General features: G+C 43.0%; 1 protein-coding gene across 9 annotated transcripts in view; it reads left to right on the plus strand.

The window, feature by feature from the left end:
- MAP4 (microtubule associated protein 4) overlaps positions 1-18896 on the plus strand; it is a 285144-nt gene that overhangs the window by 151379 nt on the left and 114869 nt on the right. For all 9 annotated transcript variants that reach the window (XM_074985220.1, XM_074985217.1, XM_074985216.1 and 6 more), the window contains 4 exons: positions 9975-10106; positions 13780-13893; positions 15351-15503; positions 15995-16087. In XM_074985220.1, coding sequence (XP_074841321.1) covers positions 9975-10106; positions 13780-13893; positions 15351-15503; positions 15995-16087 — 492 coding nt within the window. The remainder of the gene's footprint in view (positions 1-9974; positions 10107-13779; positions 13894-15350; positions 15504-15994; positions 16088-18896) is intronic.

Consider the following 18896-nt stretch of genomic DNA (forward strand, 5'->3'; position numbering starts at 1 on the left):
GCAATTTAGTATAATAAGCCTTATTACTAGTAACTGAGGTTCCCAAAGTACTGTTCTTCCATTGATCAATGCTGCTGCTTCAAGTGAAGTCCCTGGGCATGCTCCACTGTAGGTGCTGGGCTCCTCCTGGTGCTGCAGACTGGAGACTCTTCAAAGCTGTATCTGGCCGGTCTGTGAATGTGTGGTTGCTGTGTCGCTCCTTTTGCTCTCATGACTGTGCACACAGTCCAGGTCAAACCAGTTCCTCTCAACCGCCCTAGGCTGCAGACAGAGCTATCTACCTCTCCTCATCTTCAACTGTCAGACTTGAATCCTTCCTTTTTCAGTGCTAACTTTCTCTCTATTGTTGCAATTCATTCATCTTCATAAAAAAACACAAAAGTTAAAGTTTGAGTTAAAAGACTCACCTTCTTTATCACCTTCTTCGCAGATATCTTGCTGATCCTTTTCTTCTCACTTCAGGGACCGTTTCTGGGACTTACACAGATATTCTTATCAAAACAAAAAGCAGTCAAGTAGCACTTTAAAGACTAGCAAAATAATTTATTAGGTGAGCTTTTATGGCCCCTCCGCTCTCTGATTTGCTCACCTTGATCATTTTTTTCTGATTTGTCCTCCTTGATTACTGTTTTTGGTTCTCTGTGCCTTAAATATTGAGTCTGTTCTGGTCTGGCTATGGTCTGAAGAAGTGGGTCTGTCCCGCGAAAGCTCACCTAATAAACCATTTTGCTAGTCTTTAAAGTGCTACTTGACTGCTTTTTGTTTTGATAGTATATAGACTAGCACGGCTCCCTCTCTGTTAGATATTCTTATGGGTCAGTATGCTGGCTCCCCTTCGGTAGCTACCAAAACCATGACTATTCTCAATATTTTTTTTCATTGATTCTACTCCCCTCTGTGGAAGTATGAGATGTGACATTGCACATAAGAGTTACATTGTAAAAAGAAGTTAAATCACACTATGATAGAATGTTACTTCTGAGCTCAAGAAGGGGAAGTTATGTTGTTACTGTGTGTAGGAATGTAAGGTGGGTTTGGATGGAGCCAGGTGTGCCTGGGAAAGCAGAAACCAGAGCAGTAGGTGCTAGACAGTAATTAATTAAGGTAGCCAGGGAGTCATTGGCAGGAGATTGCTAAGGGTGATATGGAAATGAAGGTACGTGACTGGTCTCGGGGACTATATGGGGTGTGTCTGTGTTTTTCCTTTTTTTTTCCTTTGTCTATTAACTTGCCTTCTTGATCTGTATAAATTAAGAGACCTGAGCCCTGGGAGGGGACTCACTTTTCTAGAGCAGCTTTGCTAATAAACAGAGTGGTCTGACAAATTGTGAGTCTTGAGTCAAATTTTGACACCTCCACGGGGGTATCGTGACAGGTCTTCATCAAAAGGCTGCTCCGCTGCTGGCTACACATCTCCCCAGCTGTTGCTTGTCCCAGCACTGTCCCTGCTGCCACAATCCCTGTTGCCTCCACATTTGGAGTCGGAGAGGGCACCAACATCTGACACAGAGGAGCAGCAGCCTGACACCTTTCCTACTGATCAGTCATTCTCTTCACTGGATGAGGCCGTCATACCAGGGGATATCTTGCACCCGAATGACATCAAACAATTCAATGATCTCTTCAAATGGGTGCCCATCAGCTAGGATGTGCATATCACAGAGGTGCCCGAAAAAGGGCACCAGCTTCTAAAGAACTTGCAACCTGCACAGTCTTCAAAAATAGCCAGTCCCTTGGATGAAGCCATTGTGGAGGGAGCTGATGATACATGGCAAACCCCTGCTTCAGCTCCGCCTAGTAACGAAAGACTGGATAAGAAGTGCTTTGTACCACCAAAAGGGATAGAATTCTTATTTACTCATCTTCAACCCATTTCACTGGTTGCAGATGCTGCGCTACATAGATCACGTACACACCAATTCAGAGGTGCTCTAGCACACAAAGATGTCAAACACCCAGCCCTGTTGTTGTACATTCCGATCTACGCAGCTTATTTATCCAATCACTCATGGACTACTTGTTGGAGTCCAAGAAGCCAATCCTCAAGTCAATGGTTAAAGAAGGCCATATCGCAGCCACAACTGGCCGTAGCAGATGCAGCAGCATGGGCCACTGCTACTGCATGCCTCATATTTGCAAGCAGCTGCAGTCCCCAAAGAGCTGCAGAATAAAGCTGAAGACCTTCCCTTTGACAAAAAGAAACTCTTTTTTCAGAACAACAAGAAGTCCTGTGTGCACCTTATAGACGAACAGATATTTTGGAGCTTAAGCTTTCGTGGGCAAAGACCTGCTTCATCAGATGCATGAGTGGGGGGAAGGGTTTCAAGAAGGGTATTTAAAGAGTGGGGTCCCAGTAAAAGGGAGAGCAAGAGCTGACAAGATCTATTCAGCAAGGTGGAAATGGCCCATTATCAGTAGTATGTATCAAAAGAGCAAAATCAAGTCAGATCAGACAGGCCCATTATCAGTCTCATGGGGAGATATTAACACCCTCGGCTGAGAAGCTGCTTTTGTAAGGGGCCAACCACTTTCAGTCTCTGTTTAATTCTTGGTTGATGGAGTCAAATTTGCAAATAAATTGCAGTTCAGAGATTTCTCTCTCCATTTGATTTTTGAAATTTCTTTGTTTTAGGACTGCTACTTTTAAATCTGTTACTTAGTGTCTGTGGAGATTGAAGTGCTCTCTCACAGGTTTCTGTACATTACCATTCCTGACGTCTGATTTATGTCCATTTATTCTTTTACGTAGAGACTGTCCAGTATGGCCAATGTAAAATGTAGTAGGGCATTGCTGGCACATGATGGCATATATTATATTAGTAGATGTGAAAGTAAAGGAGCCCCTGATGGTGTGTTGATATTAGGTCCTATGATGATATCACCGGTGTAGATATGTGAACAGAGTTGTCCACAAAGTTTGTTGCAGGAACAAATGCAGGACCTTATAAACATCATACTGGGCAGCTCCACTGTACAAGTGACCATATGTCTCAGGCTCATGGGCCATGTGTTAGCAACAACCTTTTGTAGTGCAACATGCCAGACTTCACTTTTGTTTGCTATAGCTTTGGGCAGCCACTGTCTACAACAGCACACACCACAGCCTTCATCGATCGGTGGTACCCCCTGTTCATGTTCTGTCTTCTCTCAAATGGTAGCAGAGTTGTTGAAATCTCCTATCCGGAGTCCCATTTCATCCAAAACAACCTTCTTCATATATTACTGTGGATGCTTCCCTGCTGCAGTGGGGAGCTCACATGGATGATCTCTCCATCCAGGGTTGATGGTCCCCTCAAGAGCATTTACTTGATATCAACTTGCTGGAACGCAAGGCAGTTCCCAAAGCCTGCCAAAACTTCCAGCAGTACATTCACACTACCATGGTCAAGATCCTAATAGACAATGTACTACATCAGTCACCAGCGAGGGGTGCGCTCACTCTCCCTCTTTGTGGAGTCCGTCCAACTCTGGAAATGGTGCATTCGGAATGACATCACGCTTGTGGAGTCTTACTTACCTGAGCTGAGCAACATTGCTTCAGACTCGCTGAGCAGACGCTTTGCACTGGATCAGAAATGGGAGGTCCATGACAGAGTTGTTCGCTCCCTATTGTGACTCTGGAGACTCCCCTCCTCGATCTTTTCACCACCTGTAACAGTAAGAAATACCATTGTTGTTGCTCCAGAGTGGTAGTGGGACAAGGGTTGTTAGGCAATGCATTCCTATGATATGGAAGGACCCTCTCTTCTGTGCCTTTCCCTGCATTGTACTCCTTCCCAGAGTCCTCTGCAATATCAAGACAGATGGGACCACCATGATATTAGTGGCCCCAGCCTGGGCTCGACAGCATTGGTTTCCCTTCCTGCAACAAATGCCATCTCACCCTTCCTACCCTTTGCCCCTTCTGTCGAACCTTCTAATGGAGAACCAAGGAACACTACAGAAATCCTCAAATATGCACGCTACGCTTTACAGCTTGGTTCCTAGATGGTTCAATGGCTCTGAACTCTGCTGCTCTGCACAGGTCAGAGAGATCCCAAAGTACAGTAGGAGGCAGAATACCAGGACTATTTCCTTCTCTAATGTTGTAGATTTTCTGTCTGGTGCTCAAAACAACACGTGGACCTGCTGATGTCTCTTGTTCATGCTATTTTGGACAATATAGTGCACTTGAAAGATTTGGGCTTGATACCGAGCTCTCTGAAAGTGCATCGTGCCATGATTGCAGCCATCACAGGACACCTGGAGGGTTTCTCAGTGTTTGCTGATCCAATTACTAGAAGATTTCTCACAGGGCTAACAAATATGTACCTTCCATGTAGCTTGGCCCCTCCCCCATGGAGTCTTGATTTAGTACTCTGGGCATTGCCAAAGCTGCCATTGGAACCTCTGGATACCAGCTTCCTGTAACTGCTTACCATGTAGGTGGCTGTCCTCATTGTGATTACTTTCACCCATAGAGTCAGTGAAATATTGGCTCTCCTGATGGTGCCTCCATGTAGTATCTTTACCAAGGATGTGGTGACATCACCCAGCATTCATTTCAAAAATTTGTTTGGACTTCCACGTGATTGAACTGATAGTCATACCTGCTTTTTGCCCTCAGCTGCACTCATCATTGCAGGAGGCATTGTTACATAACCTGGATGTGCGTAGAGCACTCGTCTTCTATACCGACTGGACAAAATCGTTCCGGAAAACATACCGGCTCCTGGCTTCACTCGGGGGCATTCCAAGGGCGAACCCTTATCGTTCCAATGGACAGCACACATCATCAGTGCGCTCATTGCCCTGTGCTGCTCTTCCAGCTGGATACCTTTTCCAATGCAGCCGCAGGATCAGTCCATGAGAGTAGTGGCAGCTTCTTCAGTGTTCCTGAAGGGAGTTCCCTTTACAGACATTTGCAGAGCGGCTACGTGGACATTCTGCGATGCTTTTGTGAGGCACTATGTGATCCTGAACTGATGGGCTGGCGACACCTCTCTGGCCTCAGCCATCCTCTCCACATCAATTATACAGTGACCCCTTTTCCATCCTCCTATTTGATGCAACTGCTTGGCAGTCACCTACAGTGGAGCACCCACAGGAACATCACTTGAAGAAGAAAGTGAAGTTACTCACCTTAGCGTAGTAACTCGTTCTTCAAGATGTGTGTCCCTGTGGGTGCTCCACTACCCACCCTCCTCCGCACTGCAGAGTGTGTCTTGTTTGTTTGTTTGTTTGTTTTTTCAGATTCCAAAGCAATTTCAAGGAACAGGTTTGAGCTGGATCTTGTGTGTGGTCAAAAGAGCACAAATGGAGTGATGCAGCAACCACGCATGTGTGGACTGGCCAGATACAGCCTTGAAGAGTCTCTGATCTGTGGTACCGAGATCAGCACAGCACCTACAGTCGAGCCACCCACGGGAGCACACATCTCAAAGAATGACAGTTACTGCACCCATGTGAGTAACTTCTCTTTCTGTGGCAACAACCCCCTGGAGTCTGCATTCTGGACGTGCAAATGAAAACTGAAGATTATGAGGAAGGAGTGGTACCTTGCTTGGGCTACTATAAGAGCAAAGGAATACAGGAGGAGGCCTATAACCTCACTGCAGCATAACTGCTTTTAGTGTTCTGGGGGTTTGTCTGAGCACCGAGTTCTAAGAATCTGGATATAAAGAAGCAATATACTCAGATCTGCAGTTACTGGGAATGTACCCTGCAATTTTTTTTTTCAATTTAATTTTATCTATTGTACGTAAACTATCTTTCATACACCTTCTATCCCTACCCCAAAGAAGTGGACTCTACATTGATTTTCTTGTAGGTTTCAGCCCTTCATCTTAACTTAATTTACAGTATTAGACTAGTTACGGAAATATAAGATTCGTATTTGGTCTTCATTTCCTTATGCTTGGAACATCCTCCCTTTTTACTTAGTTATTGCTTCCCCGTCCCCCCCCCCAGCATCTGAGTAAAAAGTAATTTCACGCTTAGTTAACAGACATTCTAGGTTCCAGATGAGGCATGCTGACATTCCTGGAATCTTGCTGTATAGTTCATGGTAGCGTATAGGAACCAACCAAAAAGAGGGCCCCAAACTGCTAGCTAGCCACACCACAAACAGAACAGTAGACTGTGCCTATCCTGAAGGTCTTAGAAGCTGAATAGGTAAGACTGCCCTGAAGTATGGGAAGGGGATGTAATAGAATGTGGCTGTTGTATAAGGAGTGCAGCTATATACTTCCCCCTCCCCTTTCTATAAGCACTGGTAATAAAGTGAATTTGTGTCAGGTGTGTGAAAATGTAATTTATAGCTGCTATGTCAGTTTGATTGGCAGATTTATTCTTAGACGTAAAAATCTTCAGGATTAAAAGTGACAGAAGCCAATTGTGCTTTCAGATTGCTTGTGGAATAATTTATTTCAATTATAATAAATACGCCTTCCTGTTTGATGTCCCTTTTAGGAACTGGGTATGATGGAAACTTAAATCATTGTCTATATCCTTAACATACGGAGGATTGCAGCCTGGCAGCATCAGTAGTACAAAACTCGTTATGCTGCCCCACTAATGATTTCAATCTAGACTTGAAGGGACTCTAACTCTCTGTTGGTGGAAGTATCAGAGGGGTAGCCGTGTTAGTCTGGATCTGCAAAAGCAACGAGGGGTCCTGTGGCACCTTATAGACTAACATAAATGTATGAGCATAAGCTTTCATTGGCAGAGACCCACTTTGTCAGATGCAGGTCTGACGAAGTGGGTCTTTGCCCACGAAAGCTTATGCTCATGCATTACTGTTAGCCTATAAGGTGCCATAGGACCCCTCATTGCTTTTGTTGGTGGAAGGTGGCACAGTCTCCTAGCAGCTCAGTTTGTCTTGGGCTGCTTCTGGAGCAGAGACTGATAACTATGATTTTGCTTTAAAAACACTCATCCAACAAGTATGGTAGACTTGATTCACCAAGGATCATTTAGTTCTGAGCTTCATTATTGGAGAGGTAAGAGATTGTATAAGGGCACAAAGTCAAGTGGAATACACTTTAATATTTCACCATCTAATCCTCTTCTTTTGCTTCCCAGTTCTGGGTATTAAGCAAATCTTAACCATGTATTTGAGGCAAGTAACGTGCTGTTCTTTCAGACAAGAATCTCAAAGCACTTGAAAAATGTTTAACTTCATGATGTGCCAGAGAAGTAGGTCAGTATTATCCTATTTTACAGATGCGGAAAACAAGGCACTTGAAATGTTGAGAATGTAATCCTGCAATATGCATACTGCCTTCAGTTCTCTTTAAAAGCAGGGAGAGTTGAGGCTGTTCAGTGCATAACAGTTTACAGAATCAGGCCTTATATTATTTCCAAAGGTCACATGAGTCATTGTCAGCTCATGAGATAACTCAGAGCTTCTGACTGTCTTTAGAAAACTGGATGACATGCTGTGCCATATGTGACCTGTTACAGATATATGCAGCAGACAAGAAAACAAGGAAAATTACTAAGAATATGCAGGCAGCTAGAGAGATGAACTTATAAGGACTTCGGTTCCTGTGGTGATAAAGTCAAGGTTTTTAAGGTCCCAGTGTTTAGCAGAGCCACACAGTAACATTTTAAAATGCAGCTGCACAGTGGGGAGCTGTGCAGCATCTCTTCTAGACATAAAATCAAAACATTGACTGCTTTAAGAGCTAAAAAGATGGTGTAGGGTATTTTGCAATCACCTTTCATCTAACAGCGCTTTTAATTTTGTTTTTTCCCAAAAGGTAAAAGCATGCAACACTCCAGAGAGACTGGGGGGAAATTCTTTGTTTTCTTTAATAGCTTTTCGAGAACATAATCCAGGGAGTGGATTAGTGTAACTCAACAGCAAAGGCATTGCTCTAGCACAGTGGTGGGCAAACAGTGATCTGTGGACCACATCTGGCGCATCAGCTGTTTTAATCTGGCCCTTGAGTTCCCAGTAGGGAGTGGGTTTAGGGGTTTACCCACGTATGCGTGGCTTCAGGAAGCACTGGCGATGGAGAGCTGAAAGTAGCAGCCCCATGGCTTCTCCCTGGCTTCCCCCGGCTGGGGGAAGCAAGTAGCTGGAGCCTGGGATTTCAACATTCAAGTTAATACAATTAATGCATATGTTGAAATCACATAAAGAGGGGGTTTACCATATGCTGACAGGGCCTTTGGACCAAAAGTTTTCCCACCCATTCTTTAGCAAATAACGTTGTAGCCGCTTAAAGGACAAAACCACTAAAATGATTTTGATAAGTTAGTTGGCAGCTCTGACAAAGCTTTTAAGCTCCTCTTTTACCCTCCAGCTTGATTTGATGCTGGCAGGTACAGTTCATTCCTATATACTCATGGATAGTGAAGATATTTAACCTAATAGTGGGCACAGTTCTTTGTGTGAACCTTTGAACACAGCAGGGTCTGCACTTTGGAAGCCTCCATGCTGTATATTGCTAGAAGTGCTGTTTTATGTAGATTAACTTTTGAATTAATGTATGCGGGTGCGCTGATCTCTGGAGAACAGATGATAAAACAAACTAATCAGCATCTTCAGCCTTGGTAAACAATTGCGGTCATTGAGACCCCCCCCCCCACCCCAACAGGCTCAGCTCAGGGAAAGTGCTCTTGCATAGGATCCAAGCTTCTGTCTTCAGAAGCAGATGGTGTGTGAGAATAGATCTTATAGAGGGCATTGTCCTATCCCACTGGTATGTTCAGTTGTAATTTTACACAGGATTATGGTCTCATTGATCATGATGCCTGTGGGTTCTTTCAGCTCGTGTTACCGCACTTCATTAATTCATGGGTTTGCTACAAATTTGATACTGACCTGCGCCTCTTTTACAGTTAGTTATGTCATCCCTTGCTGATAGATACTGGTCAAGAGTAACTTCTGTTGAATCAAAAAGCAGGCACTTTCCTTAAGTGTGACTGACTGTTTTTGACAGACCCTTGGTGGGTTTGTTTACTCTGAAATGCTGGCTGTATGTAGGGTTTATTTTTTGAGGCAGTGGGTTTGGGGCAGGAGGGGACTGGGACTCAAAATGAAAAGCTGTGTCACTTTCTGCCACTCATTTTTGTTCCACACCCACCCTGTTTAATTGAGGAGGACGGCTAAATATTGTGTGTTGAAGTAAATGAAATGTGCTTAAGGTAAATCAACTTTTTAGCCCTCAGTTATAACTCAGTCCATTTTAATGTACAAAAAGTTTGCCTAGAATAGCAATGTTTTTACAAGGGTGAACTGGCTGTCTGTTTTAAAGAGTTGTCATAAACATTGGTAAATAACAGACTATATGTAATATAAAATTTTGTTTTAATTCTTGGCCCACTCATATTGTAAGTCAAGTGCCAGTGGCAGTAACACCTCATTCAGAAGAGCTTAAACATAACAGCTATCTGTAGGGGAGACAGCGTTTCCTATTGGATAGAGCACTGGTTTGCGATTTTAGATGACCTGTGTTTCTTTCCTTGTTCTGCCTCTGACTTTGCTGGGTGCCTTTGAACAAGGCACTGGACTTCTTTGCATCACCTCCCACTACTTTTGTATACTGATCTGAATTATACTGATGTAAAGCACTATCTAAGACCCAGGTACTTAGGTAAACCAAACAAAGCTTTCAGATTTCTGTTGGTTTGACCGTCCTAGCCCACTGCAGCAGTTTATGGATCTCCACGGCCCAGTCTCCAGTGTTTTTGCTACAACAAATAGTTTAGAAGTGCAAATACACTCATCATGCATTTTAAAAATATTCAAGCCATAACGTTTATAAACTTCTTCACATCCCATTCATTCCTCCATTTCTCTTTAAAAAGTCATTAAAATTGTAATACAGAGGCACATTGACTGGTCTGATTTCAATGAAAAACTGTGTGCTGTCAGTCTTAGCAAAAGTTCTGCCACTCAGCATTACATAAACCATATACACAGAAGTAATCCAGTCTTGTGATTTACTAGTAAGTGTTGGTGCTTTCTCTTCGCATTTCAGTATCCCCCGGAGAGATCATGGATGAAAAAATGTCCTGCAAAGAGTTTCTGGACCGCAATGAGGCATGGCCGATGGATGATAGAGTCCTTTGCTTTGGACCACAGCCGACGTTCAGACCCATGGATGTGACAGGTATGACTGTGTTAACCTATACCAGAGGTCAGCAACCCCCAGCATGGGTTCCAAGAGTGGCATATGAACTGATTTTTCATCAGCACGTGAGGCAGGAGCTCATCCCTGCCCTTCCTTCCTCATGCAGCCAGGAGCTTGCTCAAAGCCACCTGTGGATTAACAAAAGACCAGCTAATGCTACCATTCACCACCTAAATGGTAAAGCGCTGCATCTTAAGGGTGTTTTTTCTATCTCACATTCAGATTTTTTCCTAAATACATTTCCCACGGTTACAAACACTTCAATGCCCCACTGAGGCTGCTGCTACACCACCATTGTCCCATCGGAGGGGGCATGGAAATGAGACAATTTGAAGCAGGCTAATGAGGCACTGACATTTATATTCAGTGTCTCATTAGCATAATGGTGGCCGTGCAAACAAACGTTGAATGCCAGGTTGACAGTGAAAATGGGGACAGCTTTGAAATAAGTGCCCCACTTTGACGTTTCCTTACTCCCACATAACTAGATTGGAGTAAGGGAATGTTGAAGCAGGGTGCTTATTTTGAAGCTGCCCCCATCTTCACTGTCAATCTGAAATTTCAGGTTTGTTCATGCAGCTGCCATTATGCTAATGAGGCACTGAATATGCATGTTAGCACCTCATTAGCCTGCTTCAAATTGCCTCATTACCATGCCCCCTCTGATGCGACAATGGTAGTGTAGCAGCAGCCTGAGTTATATAGGCTGTCAACTTTGTTTCAGTCTGGCACAGGACATAATCCTTTTTTTAAAAAAAAAAATCACTCTTTGATCACCTAGTAATTGTAACCTTGTGTTATAATGAGATCTGTGGAAATAGGGTGATGTCATGTCAGTCAATTTAAATTGCATCATTTTTGGTCTTCAGTTAAGATTGCGGTGTCCCTGTCAGAGGCTGTCCAAGATTTTTTAAAATGAGCTGTACTTCAACACGCTTCCATTTACTGGGTTGGAACTCACAGTTCATATTGACCAGTGATCTTGGACTGGCATAAATCTATTCCTTTAAAGCTTTTGGAGGAAACTCATATGTCTCTTCACAATAATGACCTTCCAAGTCTTTTTGATTTAGTAATCTCATAGTATCGTTTTCAACCAATTAACAACAATATTTGCCTTCAAAACACATCTGTCCTTACTGTAGACACTGGCCGTATTTTTTAAAAAAAGAAAAATATCTGAACATTTTGTTCTCAACTGTCAAATTTCTCCCAGCCTTAGCTCCCATTACCAGATTTTAGCAAGCTTTTTAATAGGGGTACTTTCTATGCCAATATCTAAATAATTGATGAAGACATTGAACAGCACCAGTTCCAAAACAGATCCCTGTGGAACCCAGCTTATTATGCCTTTCCCACATGATTGTGAACTCATGAGCAAGCATTCAAAGGCTATGTCTACACTAGCCCAAGAACATTGAAAGGGGAATCATAATGAACCTAATCGAAAGATGCTAGACGAGCCTGGCACGATCAAAAGCAGCACTTTTGAAGTGCTGCAGCTGCCATTATGCTAATGAGGTACTGTATATTCGTGGCAATGCCTCATTAGCATCTTTCAATTATGTTCATTGTTGTGCCCCTTTCGAAGTTCTGGGGCTAGTGTAGACGTAGCCTTAAAGAGAAAAAAGACAGGTGCCCATTTCCGTAACCAGTATTCTTCAGGATGTTTTGCTTATAGCCTTTCAACATCCCTTTACGGCTTTACTGCATTTGCTCATTTCCTTTCTGTTAAATGGCTTGGTCGCTTCAGTTAAATAAGCAGGCGTAAGAACCATAGTGCGACTGTGCTTGCAGTGTCTGAATTAAGTAGTTGCACTGTTTATTTGGAAGACTGTGTACATACACACAGAGCAATCAGTGTTGCTGATATGAAAGCTCCTTTTCTTTTTTTGTTGTGTCTGGCTTGACCAGTGAGTATATACCATCAAGGGAGTGACATAAATACTTCATCTGTCTTGAGCTACATATCTATTGTCTAGCAGGCCAGTCAAAATCTGAGTGAAGGTAAATGAAATGTCAGCCTCTTGCTGCCTGTTGAGCAAGTTGCTGGCCTGCACTAAAATTCCTTGGCAAGACTGACTAACCAGTATGTCTGATCAAGGGGCAAATAACAAGGACTGTTCTCCTCACAGATTTTAAAGCAAGAGGGTACCATCATAATCCTGTGGTCTAACCTCCTGCATACCATAGACCACAGACCCTAACCTACCCACTCATGGTGTAGACCCATATCCTGCCTCAATCAGATCATATCATTATCTGAAGAAGTGAGTCTTACCCATGAAAGCTCATGGCCTAATAAAAAACCAACTAGAAATCAGACAATCTGCTTCACCGCTCCAGGGACACAGGGAGAACAAACAGTGAAGGTAAACACTTTGAAGTTTAAAGGGATCATACTGAAGCTTGTCAGACTAAAAAAAAAAAAATTGCTAATTTTAAAAACTTATGCCGTACGTGGTTGTGGTGTTGTTATTGTTATTTTAATAACTAAAGGGGCTTAAAAATGTACTTTTCATCATTTCTGCATCTCTCTGCTTGGTAGTGAAATTGGACACAGGACTACTTTTTACTTGACTATCTCTGAAATGACCAAGGAAAAGGGTGATTTCTCTGCCTGGCCCATTATTTTGCGGAATTCCTCCTCTAGCTCAAGATCCAGTCACACCTCTGTGATACTTTGAGGGAAGTGCATGTATGGCTGATTGTATACTTTTCCCCAAAGTTCATTGTGGGACATGAGCATGACGGTTGAGTTAACTGAGCTGGATCAGCTTTCATTCCTGCCTCAGATCAGGTGTACTGGTCCATCATATCACTCAAGACTTAAATGTTGCTGGTCTCAAAAAGCGGGTCATACAGGCACACCATACAATATTTATATTATACTCTTTAATTTATTCTGGATATAAAATAACATGGATAAACACACTTCCATGTTGAGCATAAATCTTGCTTGAGAGGACAAGTTATCTTTTATTTTTAAGCGGGAACATACACATTTCCTAACTTTTTTTTTTTTTTTTTTAACTAACTCCTTTAAAAATTATCCCAGTTCCCACAATTTTTGGACATGTGTGTGTGTGTGTATATATATGTATATAGATCTATAATACATAATTTTTTAAATTTATTTTTATATATCTATATAATCCAGAGAGAGAGAGAGAGAGAAAAAAATACATGACTCAAAATACATAAATACATGACTCAGTCTCCTCCCCCTCCATTCCCCAAAGCCAGGCACCCCAAGTTCCCCTGCTCTAACCCAATCCACCTCCCATCCTCCAGAGTCAAGCACCCTCAGCCCCACCCCTCTCTAACCGTATGCTTGGGGTTCACCGGAGCCACCACACGCTTCTCCCTCCAAGCACTGGGGTGCATGCACAGAGCAACGGATGGCACTCCTAGCATGCGGCTCCGAGCAGGAGCTGCATTTCATTGCTCAAAGACCTGAATACAAGTCAAGAGCTGTGTATCCCCCAGACTTCTCTCATGTACCCCTAAGGGTATGCATACCATGGGTTGAGAAATACTGCTGCTTAGCATCTTGCACTCAGTGTTGGTAGTGAGTCATTCTTATGTCATCTTGCTTTCCTGTTGTCATTCTTTTGTGGTAATATGTTTAACTTATTCTCCTGTTCCTCAGAACCCTTCGAGATGCACAGAGAGGATGTCCTGTCTGATCTGCTGCTACTTCCTTCTGAAATGGAGACAATGCCGGCATTCATAGAACACTTTAAAGCTTCGGAAGAAGTTCATGGTATAATCTTCTATTGAATATGTTCATGGGCTTCTGTTAACTGGAAGTTCAGTTTTCAGTTTCTATTTGTGGAATTCTGGGATGTGTATAGAAATCCATTAAACAGGCAGTAGTGTAAAAATTTGCCTCTTCTCCTAAATCTCCTATTGTAAACTGCGTTTGAGGCTTAAGCTTTCCTCTACAGACCCTGCCTTTTTACTGCCTTTTTGTCCTATTTTATTCTAAACAAAAGTTAAATTAGACCAAAGTTATGGGAAACTTTGCCTTCATCATCAAATATTTTGTTTCCATTTGGGGGTTTTTTCACTTGTTAGTTTACAACATTTGGACGATAGCAGCTAGAGAGCTGCTATAACAAAAGCTTATTTGTGAGTAGTAGTTGAAAGGCACACAACATTCCTTCTCCTGCCCACTAACGCCTGACAGACTTTTTCTTGGTCTGTAAAGCAGATATAGTGCCTCTATGAGACTGTGTCTACACTTGCCCCCAACCTCGAAGGGGGCGTGTTGATCAGGGTGATGGGAGGTTACTGATGAAGTTCTGCGGTGAATATGCAGCACTTCATTAGGCAATTCTCCCTCGTGGCAACTTTGAAGTGTCAAAGTGCTACTTCAAAGTGCCTTTACTCCTCAAAATTTTGGGGAATAAAGGCACTTCGAAGTGCTCGCAGCTACACGTGTCAACACTTCAAAGTTTAATACTTCAGAGTTGCCATGGGGAAGAATTAGCCTAATGAAGTGCTGCATATTCACCTCAGCACTTCATTAGTAATCTTCCATCACCCTGCTTAATATGCCCCCTTCGAAGTTGGGGGGAAGCATAGACAAGCCCTGAATGAATTAATGAGTAGGTTTCGCTTCAATATATGTGTTCATTATTTGTGATGACAATAAACTAGTTTGCTCTGAAAGTTAATGGACCTAATGAAGATGGCAATAAGATTATCTGATGAGGTGGGTCTGTCCCACGAAAGTTCATCACCAAATAAATAATTTTGTTAGTCTTTAAAGTGCTGTCAAAACAAAAAGCAGTCAAGTAGCACTTTAAAGACTAGCAAAATAGTTTATTAGGTGAGCTTTCGTGGGACAGACCCACTTCTTCAGACCATAGCCAGACCAGAACAGACTCAATATTTAAGACACAAAGAACCAAAAATATTGAGTCTGTTCTGGTCTGGATATGGTCTGAAGAAGTGGGTCTGTCCCACGAAAGCTCACCTAATAAACTATTTTGCTAGTCTTTAAAGTGCTACTTGACTGCTTTTTGTTTTGATAGTGTATAGACTAGCACGGCTTACTCTCTGTTACTATTAAAGTGCTATGTTTCTGCTGTTTGCTTTGTTGGAATACAGACTAACATGGCTACCTCTCTGTAAATAATGATGTAAGCTTGTGTTGGAAACAAATCAGAATTTCAAAGGATATTGGCAGTAACAAATGTACTTTATTTCTTATAGCACCCCAGCCAGCTGTGATGGTACCTGAACAACCTTCTTTGGGACCCCCATATTCTCCTGCAGAAGTTACAGATCCATCTGCCTTCTTCACTGGGGATTCAGCTGCCTTCTTCATTGTGGATTCAGCTGCAGAATCTGCACTGAATATACCAGGTAAAACGCGCTTCGGCTGTTGCCGTAGTGTTTTATAACGGGGGCTAGAAGAATCTCTAGGTTAGAAACTGTTAGGTGTATCAGCCAGAAGAAGATCTTATTTGGCTTTTCCAGTTGCATAAAAAGAGTCAAGATAAAGAAAATATCCCATTGGAAAGAATGCTTCAACTCAGTTTTTAGCCTGAGAAATTTCTGAAGATATTTGGCAGCAGAATATCCCATTGACAAGAGAGCCTCTTCTGCTGATGGATCTTAAAATCAGTATGAGTTATTACCCCCTCTTTATATAATCCATAATATCACAGGAGAACATGTTCAGGTCCTGTAACTTTTCCCATGATGAATTAATAAATTCTCTCTAAAAACAGAGTTGCAAGAACAGCAAAGCCTGTACCATCTGAGTAAATATGTGTAGCTGAGTGTCCATTCTGATGTCTAGCACTAGTGCTGTTTGCATTAACAGGGCTATACGCATTAATTGTTTCCCTTAGCACCTGCAAGAGAGACAGTACCTGAAGAACATTGGCCAGGAGATCAGCATGCTGTGGAGGAATCAGATGCCTCTTTCTTTGTAAAGCCACCAGGTAAAAAAATTGAAGTGTTGTGTTGTCCCCAGAAAATTGTTTTTTGGAATCTTTCTGCAGCTTGTACGTGCCAGTAATAGATGGCCTTTTCTTCCCTCTTAAAGAGGGAAGCTAAGAGCTGTATTGTATGTAGTATAGCGTGACTAATACCCATGTGTTGGTTTTGTAACATCCTTGGAATAGAAAATATCTTCATTGGAGGTACATTTCCTGTGGCAAAGCGCTCAGAATTGAAAAAAGCAATAAAATGAAGGGTGAACTTTCTGAGGTTTCTTACATCTTTATAAATGGTTACTTCTAGTTTAAAGTAGCAAACCTAATGAAACATTCTGCAACCCACCATCTCCCACAATGTGACATGGGGATCTCACTCTGCAGCTTCCAGAGGTACATCGGCATTTTGGAGCTGCCTGGTCTGGCCGTGACTCCTGAGCTCTTGATTGCTTCCAGTTTCTCTGTTTCTGTGGCACTGTGCAAATGGCAGGTTTTACAGAACTCACGTGATGCCTAACAAGGCCTTTTTTGTCAAATAGTGGGAAGTAATTTGGGTCCCAGTCGTACTCCTCCGGTCAGTTTTTTTTATTCAAGCATTGGAACCCTATGAAGCCTCAGCTGCAGTGCCTCCCTGCTGGCTCCTCTGTGCCTTCCAAGTATGGCAGAGCACCCTGAAAAGTGTGGAATGAAATCCAAATGTGCTCCATCTGTGAAACTGCCCTCCCAGGCTTGGCAGACAGGGAGGTATGCCCACCCTGCTGTCTGTCCCTGGCTCAGTTGTGTCTTGGGGCTGTGAGTTGAATCCTGTGTGCACCAGGGCATCCATAATTCTGATGTTTGTGTTTTGAAAAACAAAGCAAAATAAAAAAAAAACAGGAATCTATGGGCAGAGCAGAGAGATGCTCCAAGGATGAGGACACCCTCCAGTCAGCCAACCTAGGGGCTGAGTCCCAATGGGAATAGAGAAGGCAGACTTGCAGGGGCATAAATAACCCTAATTCCTGAGAGCTCTGAAAGCTTTTGTCCTCTTTTGGAGAACAGGACCTAGTAGGCGAGGACTCTGATCTCATGGGTGCACTACAGGCTCTCAGCAATGCAAAGCCTCACCAAAGCTCTGACTGAGACTCTATACTCTGTAAGTGAACTAAAGACTGTGAAGAAGGGGGAGAAAAAGCATCAGGTTTAGGAGGTATGAGTCCTCTGGCTCCTCTTGCCCATCCACAAAAGATGTTGGATTGCCAGGACCAGAAAAAGATTCAGCAAAATCCCCACTTCATTCCCCTTCCTCCCCCACACCCACAGTGGGTTTTTTTTTTTGTTTTTTTTTCTCCTGCAGCCGTCTGTACCAAGGTTGTATCCACTATGCAGATTCAACCTCAGAAACCCCCAAGAGTAAGGCTGAGCAAATTCCTTCCTTCATTCTTCTTTGAGGCTGCAGTTCCCCAGCACTTCTACTTTGAGGCAGTACTGAAGGATGAATGAGATAAGGCAAAGGCAAACACATTAACAGAAATGATCTAAGGTTGTAAGCGTCCAGGAACCAAAAGCTCCAGTTACTGAGATATTAAAGGCTGATGTTATTCTAGCGTCCTGGGCCAAAGGTATGGTTTTGTCTTCACAAAAGGTGGTATAGCTTAAAGATCCTATTTTTAAGAAATGGAGGCCATGCTCATAAAAGACTTTGAGTTTTCCTCGGCTCCCCTCAGGGCCTCCTTAGTTCTACTCACTTTGTGAAGGCATCTCTCTGTCTCCTAGCATGAATATCTCTGAGCCCTCAGTGATGGTAATCACCATGAATTTGGCTTCAGTTAAAGAAATTTTCCCTGAAAGCAGCATTCACTGTTGAACCTCAGGTGATGTAGGGAGATTCTGAGCCAAAGACCTGGCCTCCAGCTGAGAGACTAAGTGCCATCTATAACTCCATCTCTGGAAGGAGGGTAGCCACTTGAAGCAGGTCTTGTCCTCCACCAAATTCATGGGCAGTGATTGTAGACACTAAGTAGGTACATTAGCAACTGACAACGGGCCACATCCCCCTGACTGAATTGACTTGATTTCTCCTCTCTTGATGTTCACAACTCCACAGTAACTGCCAATAATGGGCCACATCCACACTGACTGAATAGACTTCATCAGCTCTGACCCTCCCCTTTACTGAGACTCCCTCTTTAAATCATCCTCTGAAAACCTCCCTCCCCCTCCACTCATGTGTCAGACAAAGCAGGTCTTTGCCCCCGAAAGCTTATGATCCAAAATCTGTTAGTCTATAAGGTGCCACAGGACTTCTTCTTTTCTTTTTCTTCTTGTTGTTTTTGAAGATGCAGACTAACTTGGCTACATCTCTGATACTAAGTAGGTAGTGGCAGACTGCTGCAAAATCTAAACGTACACTCTCAGTGCCATGATATACTTCTTGTGAAAATACAGACAATCTTCAGGCCTTCGTCTTTGCAGAAATACCAGTAAAGATTCTTTCTGGAGAAAAGCTCTAGGGGAACCTTGACATTCCCAAAGCCTCTTTTATGACAAAAGTCTGTTCCTGGAGCTGAAGCCTGGGGGAGGATTTTCCATATCTTGGAGGAAAAGATGGCTCTTCCCATGGCCTAGTAGTGGGTCAGTGAGATGATGAGTCAGGGATGCTCCCTTGATTTACGGGCTCCACTCCATCCATTTTTAATCCAGTCGCTCATCTTGAACAACCCCATAAAGCACCATTTATGGAAGGAGATTTCTCATTTCCTGGATGTGAGAGTAGTAGAGAGCATTCCCTCAGAAGATGGAGGAGAAGCCTGAAAATCTGTCATCTTTATCATTC

Source organism: Carettochelys insculpta, chromosome 2 (assembly GCF_033958435.1).
Source record: "Carettochelys insculpta isolate YL-2023 chromosome 2, ASM3395843v1, whole genome shotgun sequence".
Taxonomy (NCBI): Eukaryota; Metazoa; Chordata; order Testudines; family Carettochelyidae; genus Carettochelys; species Carettochelys insculpta.